Source organism: Olea europaea, chromosome 22, assembly GCF_002742605.1.
Source record: "Olea europaea var. sylvestris chromosome 22, O_europaea_v1, whole genome shotgun sequence".
NCBI lineage: Eukaryota > Viridiplantae > Streptophyta > Magnoliopsida > Lamiales > Oleaceae > Olea > Olea europaea.
The window spans coordinates 6953618-6962264 of NC_036258.1; the positions used below are offsets into that span (position 1 = coordinate 6953618).

The window sequence follows — 8647 nt, forward strand, 5'->3', positions numbered from 1 at the left end:
GGAAAACGCAAAAACAAATAAACTGGAAAAGTTTAAAAGAGGAGTGAAGTTATGTCAACGTCTTCTGTCCGTCTCGAGAGTTTTGCTTCCTGGGTTTTTACTTGTTCTCTCACCTAATCTCCATTAACCTTTTTAAGTTTTAAGGGTTGGTATGGCTTAAAGAACACCAAAAACCTTAAAAAGTTCTAGGATATGAAAAACCATCCCAAAGTTGATGCCCGTAAAAGAGAAAAAAATTGAAAAATTAGATATGGCATGACTATTAGACTAGGGAGCTTAACGTTAGGTGCCCTGACGAAGTGTGCGGCTTAGTAAGTCAAGCCTTAAGCCTTGACAAATGGTGCTCAAAGCATTAACTTTGAGGCTCTTGATGAAGGCCTCACATGAGGCATAGCTCAAGGCGTAAGCCTAGGGCACTTTTGAAAGCATTGCTTGCAGCTACATACCATCCCTTACCTTTTTGTTGGAGTTGTTTGATTTCTCTTCTAAATAATAGTTTGTCATAATTTTTCAATTACATATAAAGTTAGCCATACAAAATGATAATTCATGCTCCAATATTTCAGGACGTAAAGCTTATATGCAACACCTAGATAAAATCTACAAGCAAAGTGATATCTCATGGTTTACTCCAGTTGAGCTCTTTAAGGTATGTTATTGTATTATCTGCTGAATGGCTTTGAGGAACTGAATTACATAAATTTCTTCCAAAAACAAGCTATGAGATCGAGTTGCTTTCATGGACGCCCAAACATTGACTTACCATGAAAATGTTAAGCCAATTACTTAAATAAATTGTTTGAACTGGCTATTTTTACTATAATCTATCATAAAGGTTAGGCAAAACTGTCTGAAATGAGAACTTAGTTACATAAACTCGACTTGCTCGTAAGCTGACGTAATCTACCTCTATATATGATGTTTCATTTGCCTCATCAGAGTAATAATGAGTAGTTTCTTTTCTTTTTCTTCTTTTGGTGTTTCTCCACCCCTCTTAAACTTAAGGTAAACATTAGTTTAGTCTGTCACATGTTAATGACTGTATTCTATCTGCATACTAATTAAGAAAAGAAAATACCGTCTTAATCTTCATTATCCTTTTCTTTTCTACTTGCATTCTAGGTGAATTAACATTCTAAGTTTTTCTTTTTAGCCTTGGTATGCTCATGGAATTGCTGAAGCAATCATGCGGACTACGAACCTCTCTGTTCCGTTAAAAGTAAGTTTCTGAGTTTTCTGATTGGATGATTTAATAAGACTCATTATTAAAGTTCTTGATATGATATGAGCTTATGCGTGTCTAGTTAGTTAATTCCATTGTTATTGTTAATTTGGTCTATTTATGAATCCTTCCATGAAATATGATGATAATGATAATTAGGAAACATCACAACAGTTTGGAGTATTCCCTTAAAAAACACAAAGCTGCATAGTTCTGGTTAATATCAAAACACATAAGGTAAAACCTGTTTATAGTTCTAGAAAGTGGAAAGCTTAGCTGCAGCATTATAATATCATTACTTATATCGAGAGCCTCTTATTTTAGTCACCTTTGAGCTCCCAAAACCTGAAAACTTTACAACTGTGACACATGGGTAAGCAGTATCAGTGGCTTCAGGTCAAGACAACCCCTGTTCAGGAGTATAAAAACTCCATTCTACGTTCAATATAACAATTAATATTGCATTCTTCCCATTTCAGCAATTCAGGAATATAAAGACTCCATTCTATGTTCAATATAACAATTAATATTACATTCTTTACATTTCAGCAATGTTGAGTTATATCTGGAAACAAGAAATTCTTCCCTTCAATAATTGTCAGGAGGAATTTTCTTTTTCATTGTCAAGAAAGAGTTTATGGCTTTATGCCTTGTCTATTTTGTATCTTCTGGAAAATTACTGCTATAGTTTTTTAATTAAGTTGATTACTTTTTTTCTTCTTAATCCTCAAGATAATTGGAACCCGCATGTTACCTTGAGTCATGAGTTTGCATATCCTTTATCTCCTAAAATCAAGCTAAAAAAATTGAAGTATTTTCCTACTACTATTTTTCTTTTTCAGATATATGAGATTGGAGGTGGATCAGGAACTTGTGCAAAGGGTGTAATGGATTACATAAAACTGAACGCACCAACAAGAGTTTATGATAATATGAGTTACATGTATGTGATGTGCTTATGCTTGTTATTGGTACTGTATCAAAACTGAGATGCTTTTGGGTTAAAATGTTATTGGAATTAATATTGGTTCCTTATGGACATGAAACCTATACAATACAAGTTATTCTAACCTTTATTCTTTATTACTCCTGTACTCCATATTTCCTCATAGCTGTCTAGTGCCTCCCTCCTTCCCCCTCCCTATATGCATGCAAGTATATGCCATTTGTATAAATTAATGAATATTTTCTTCCCACCTCTCCCAACACTTGTTTTACCTATTTTTCTTGGCTATGTTGCAATCGCTTATTTCTTTCACAATTGTATATTAAAGGACTTCAAAAAGTTTCTTAAACAACCTGGTGATGATGGAAATAAGCTTTCTGGTTTTCATTCACAAAGTGTTGAAATGGATCATATATGCAGTAAAAATAGCTAAATGTTTTATTGAGTTTGAGAATTATTGTATACTTGAAGTAACAAGAATGTCCCATGATACTTTCAGTTCTAGAATAGGTAGTATAGCATCAGTTTTAAGGGGTAGACTCTTGAACTGTACACTAATATGCTTCAAATTGCTTTTGTTTGATATCTTGAATTATTGGAACAATTCAACCAAAGATTCATTGATTAATTTTCACAATTTGAAACGTTTTGAGGTTGAACTTTGAATGCTTCACTGTCCAAAATATATCTTTGCTAGGTTTATTACTTCTAGAGCAGGCTCGATTGCATTGTGCTGGAAATTTTAATGAATGTGTAAGGTGCTTTCAACTTGAAATAATTGCTCTTCCACCGTATCAATGCTATTTATTGATTTTTATTTACTGTTTATTATTCTTGAACAAACATCTAGAATATTTGTGCGCGCACGTGCAAATAATGTACACAGATTTTTTTATATATTGAAGATATAATTCCTGTTACATCACCCAAGCTTGGTCTAGCTGGCCAAAGGTCGGATCCTTTATTGTGTAAAGTTATATTGTCGTTCTTTTAATTTACTGCAGTTCAGTAGAAATCAGTCCTTCACTAGCCAAAAAGCAACAAGAAACTGTTGGAGAAGTAAATAGTCACTTGGCAAAGTTTAGAGTAGAGTGCCGTGATGCTGCTGACCCAAATGGGTGGGGTATGCTACCTTAAATTTCCTGGCATATCCTTCTTCTTGTTAATTGCATTTCCTTCACCTGCGAACAATTTTCTTTCCCTTAAAAGTCATTTCATGGTGCTTGAAACTGTCACACTGAAGGCGCGTTTTTGAAACAGGGATCGAGCAACAACCTTGCTGGGTCATAATGTTAGAGGTATATCACTTTATCTATGGACTTTTAAGTGTTCAGGATTTTAACTTTTGTATTGTATGTTTCTCATCAATATTAGAAATTGACTGGTGAATTAACAAGGTTATCTTTCTTCATGTTGTTGACATCAACATCCTTGTCAAGAAGACAAGCTTCTTTATATGTCAGTTCCAACCTTGTTTACTAGCTAATAAGTGTTTTCTTATTACTCCTAGTTACTTGATAATCTTCCACATGATCTGATCTTTTCTGAAAATCAAGTTTCACCTTGGATGGAAGTGTGGGTTGAAAAGCAACATGACAGGTACCAGTAATTCCTTATGATGTATCTATATTTGCACTGTACTTGCGTTGACATTAAAACTGACAATTTTATATTGTATTTTCTACATGCTATTTTAATGTTATAAAATCATTGCAAGAAACGTGACTCTTGGCCTTGTCAAAGCATGTTGATTAGCCCAATTGAGGCAGCCTCCATGTTGCTTTGCTCTCAAAATAGGTTGAGGTACCAATCTTGTTCTCTACTAGGGTTGTCCATTATAGGGTTTAGGCAAGCCAACTATAAACTGATCAAATGTTCTGAAACTGGCCTGGAATGACCGGTATTTAATTAAAAAATGCATAATTAATTAATGAAGCAAAACCATAGAAATAAGTAGACAATGCCTATGACTGAAGGAGGGGAATAAATAAGAACAGATTTTGGAAGGTGTGTTTGGATCTAGAACTTTTAGAATTTGCAACAAAAATTACATAGAAGCCCAATTCTACTAGTATTTTCTCGTTCATCAAATATGTTGCACATTATTCACTAATGTAACAACTGCTGAAGCATAACCTCGGCCTTTAATATTACTTCACAAGTCAAATTTTCTATTTTGAAATGTCCTTGATCTACTAATATTACACTCCTTCAAATCCGCGTATTTGTAATTTGGAGGAATAAAAGATTATCAACGTCTCTTGACATTCAGCTTTCATCGAGTCACTTCGCACCATGCAATCACGGTAACATCTAATATTTGAAATCTCATTTTAAATATGACTTAAGTAGAAACTATCAGTGGTTGTGGTTTTAAAAGTCATTGGCTCAAGGTGATGTTATATCCCTATAGGGATACCATGGTTTCTATGTTGAGCAATTTCAATGACCCTCAGTAAGATCTCACTTGTTGATTCTCTAAAGAATAAGCTTCTGTTTGACAACCATTATTTTCAAACTCTTTTTTCAACCTACTCATTTTCAACCACATATTCACACAATAAAATATTTTGCACATAGCCTCAAAATTTTTCCCTACTTTTTAATCATACATTGTCCTAAAAATCACTATTCAAAACTTTATTTTCCCCAAATAGTGGTTGTCAAATAGGTGCTAAAGATACATGAAATAGAGGCTTAGAGAAAATTGATCTAACGAATAGCAGTATAGAAGGGCAGTTTTATCATCAGGTTTTGTTCAATGTATTTTATCTCATTAATCTAATTTCTCGTTCGATCAGAATGAGGCACATAATCAAGGATTAGTCCATGGATATCTTTCTTTAGTTCATTGCATTTGATGGAGCTGCTTATANCGTAATGTCAATGTTAATGACTTTAAGATGCAAAGAAGCTTATCTCCAGAGAGCATTTCTACTATTTCCTTATTCAATGACAACAAGGAATATTTGCCTGGCTTCGTATACTAGTATGGGGACACATCATTCATAACAATAGTAAACGATTATTATGTTACTCAAAAGTTATGTTACATAAATATTTATGAGTAGTGAGAGAATTGAATTCTCAATTAAAAAAAGTACATATTATAGATTAAAAAATAATATCAGTGATAAAACATGTTAATTATTTAGTAAATTATAGTTGTGGATTAGTGTTAGAGACTTGTATTAGATATTTGCTGCTTCGTGTCTGTTTTGGAAGGTAGACATGTATGTTGTGTTGTTTTGGGGGTTGTAGTGTTGGAAGTCATGGTGACTGACTGTTGATATAACATTCTTTATGAATTCTTTCCGTCAGTCAATGGAGTCATAAGTTAGCCTTCGAAATGTGGCAGATTTATAAGAAAAGCTCACTTTTATCTAACTAAAGAAAGCAAATTGGATCTGCATGATGGTATATGCAGTTCATTAACCTTTTTGCTTATTCATTTGCAGAAAGACGGCAATAGTTCAGATTACAACACTTATCTGGATGCAAAGGTGTGTTATATTTCACTTTCCTTTCTCCTTCGTTGGTTTATGGGTAGTAGTCCAGATTATAACACAACTAGATTTGTCTGTGTTTACGTGAACAATGTCTGAAATATGTTATGATATACAATATAGGGAGTAAGATTAACATGAAAGGCTGGATATCCTAAGCGTCTTGTTCATTTAACAAGTGCAAGTTGTAATTATAGATAGCTCTCTAGGTTGATGTTATTCCCTAAGCTCTTACTATCTGATAAATTACAGAAGCCTTCTGATGTTGATTGCTGCATTTACATATGGACCTTTTCAAAGCTTGTTCGGTCTATGCTGAACTTTCCACTTTTATCGGTCGTACATTTTGTAGAGTTAAAATTTGTATTGACTTAAGTTTGTAAATCATATACAAATGCCATGTTTTGAACTTGACAAGCATTAATTGTGTGAGATGACTCTTTGTATGCTATAAAATCAGTAACAGGTTCTAACAAGATTTCAGCGAGAACAAGCTGGGAACAAAAATTACTCCAGTTGCTGCATTTTGTAGAAAACCTATCATTTTATGATCCATCTTTTTGGAGAACCCATTCCAATGTGTTGTCTTTCCGGGAAATAGGATAGTAACCATTCATCAGCCATTTTAAAGGTAAAATTTCCTAAATCTGTTTCTTGGATGAGTATGTTTTTGAGGACTGGGTACATTGATAAGAGTTGAACATGTTATGTGACTAATGCATGTCATTTGCTCGAGTTCTTTCTTTATGAGGCAATTTCCTATCTTAGAATAGTGGTTGTTGTGACCCTTAAACGTTCATTAATATTTTTACAATTTTTTTTCCTGCAGGGTGATGCTGATATCTTTTTCCCTACAGATTTCTGGCTTCTGGAACGCATGGATCATTATTGTTCTAGACAGTTGAAGCCAAACCAACATAAATCGTTGAAGAAGGGAAAGAAGAGACGGACAATTACGGTAATTTTTGGTTGTGTTGTTAAGTGTTTCAATCTGCATTTTTCTCGCTTTAAATCAGATTTGATTTGAAATTAGATCTTGGTTACTAAAATTTTTACTAAAGGTTACAAAAGACATTACCTTAGGAGATTTATAAACTATCAACTGAGAGAATCGTTAAGCTGAACTTACAGTATTCTTATGTAAAAGGTCATTCATATTTCCTTTTCTGAAGTTGACCGTAAATATATTATGCTAATCCAGTTTACGAAATCCAGCTTTTTGTTGGGAATGTAAATGGGTTGGTTCCTGTCTGGTTTGGCGAAATTTCCAACCTGCAACTTGCCTTGAACCGGCTCTTATCACCTCACCCCCTGGCCTGAACCTTTAAACAGACAGGCATTAGATAGCTGCCATATTACGAACTAAAAAGGCAGAATCATGAATATAAAGGATCCATCCAGGCCAGTCACGTCACATCTAATATGGGACATTGATTTTTCCCTTCTTGCATTTTTTTACTGATTTTTTGAGTTCGGAGTACCTAACTGATTAGGGCATATAAGGAACTCTTTGCAAATACTGCCTTTGGCATACCTAATAATGTTATTTTCTATTGCTATGAAGTTGTTTGAAATATCTGAAGTATGCTTTCTTTGACACTTTCACCGCTCTCATGATGGCACTGATGAGCGGGTAAACGAGCAGTAATTTGACTTCAGAACCAAAAATTCGTTCTGAGGATTTATAAGGAAGTTATATATAATTTTCTGTCACATTTTCTTTCTCGGCAATGGATGACCAGGAATGCTTCGTGGATGTGCTCATTTTCTTGCTGATGAATTTTTGAATTAAACTAAAAGATGAAGAGAATAAATTTTAAAATAGACAGAAATAGCTATGCTAGTGAGAGTGAAAGAGAGCAGACCAAGGCAGAATAGAGGCAGCCTACTCATGTTGGTTAAAAGGAACTAATGGTGATTTAGTAACATATCATAGGTCTCGTTCAAGGCGGGTTCACCAAAACCCACTATTTGACTGAACTGGCTCAAATTTTAATCATTGAAAGCCACAAGCCATTCCACGAACCTGTTTTTGACGATGCACACTTCCTTGTTTTGCCCCTTCCCTATTTTAGATTTAATGATGTGTGAATACTGAAGACTGAGGGTGTTTTAAGTGGAAAGAATGCAATGCCCATTTTCTTGAATTCATTTTCCCTGTAATGCAGAATTAGCCTTAATAGACTACACTGATGTTGGCTGCTGGATAAATATAAGTCTGGTGGAATTTTTCGTCTAAATACCTATATGAATAATGCTATTTGTACATAATGGAATTATATAATAATTTACATATAGATGATGTGTCAAAAAGATAATGGAGGAGTTTTTGTTTTAATTTTTTTTGGGTATATGGTTGAAGAAATTTTGACTCAGTCATATTTCATTATATCATGTGTGTGCGAACCATTATTTACATGTAGCACCATCGATATCTATATTAACTACCTGCTTCTGATGCCTGCATTGCTGATTTCGTGTAGCTTGACACGTCATCTTTTATGGAAGAATTCGGCCTTCCCTCCAAGACAAGAACCAAAGATGGATACAACCCCTTGTTGGATGATTTCAATAACACTAAATTTTATCTGAGTGTTCCAACACATAATGTCAAATAGAAATCTAGCAGATTGAAGAGACCCAGGGATTGAGACTGGATACAACACCACTTTTGTGCTTGAAGATAGAAGAAAAATTAGATCTTGCTATATTCTGGATGCTATATGGGAGAGACACGCATCTCTGGGATGCCAACATAAGAAGCCATTCTTCTGGTTTGCATTTATTCAACATAGGAAATTGAACATGGCGCCCCTGTTTGAACGTGGCCCTGTTCAAGCAGAATCCATTTTTATTTATTTGTTTCAGTGAAGTTATAACTATTGTTATATTTTAGTATTAAAAATTACAATTTGCCCTGCGATCCTATAAAACTACACCGATATAATGAAAAATGCATCTTGCACGCATAAA

General features: G+C 34.2%; 1 protein-coding gene across 1 annotated transcript in view; it reads left to right on the forward strand.

Moving 5' to 3' along the window:
* Positions 1 to 8647, forward strand: part of LOC111371102 — a 17135-nt gene extending 8488 nt beyond the window's left edge. Inside the window, exons 4-14 of the mRNA XM_022993013.1 lie at positions 567 to 649; positions 1154 to 1219; positions 2065 to 2165; positions 3173 to 3291; positions 3429 to 3466; positions 3679 to 3767; positions 3886 to 3914; positions 5394 to 5401; positions 5510 to 5671; positions 6504 to 6632; positions 8158 to 8647. Of these exons, the coding sequence (XP_022848781.1) occupies positions 567 to 649; positions 1154 to 1219; positions 2065 to 2165; positions 3173 to 3291; positions 3429 to 3466; positions 3679 to 3767; positions 3886 to 3914; positions 5394 to 5401; positions 5510 to 5671; positions 6504 to 6632; positions 8158 to 8292 (959 nt within the window). The 3' untranslated portion in view covers positions 8293 to 8647. The remainder of the gene's footprint in view (positions 1 to 566; positions 650 to 1153; positions 1220 to 2064; positions 2166 to 3172; positions 3292 to 3428; positions 3467 to 3678; positions 3768 to 3885; positions 3915 to 5393; positions 5402 to 5509; positions 5672 to 6503; positions 6633 to 8157) is intronic.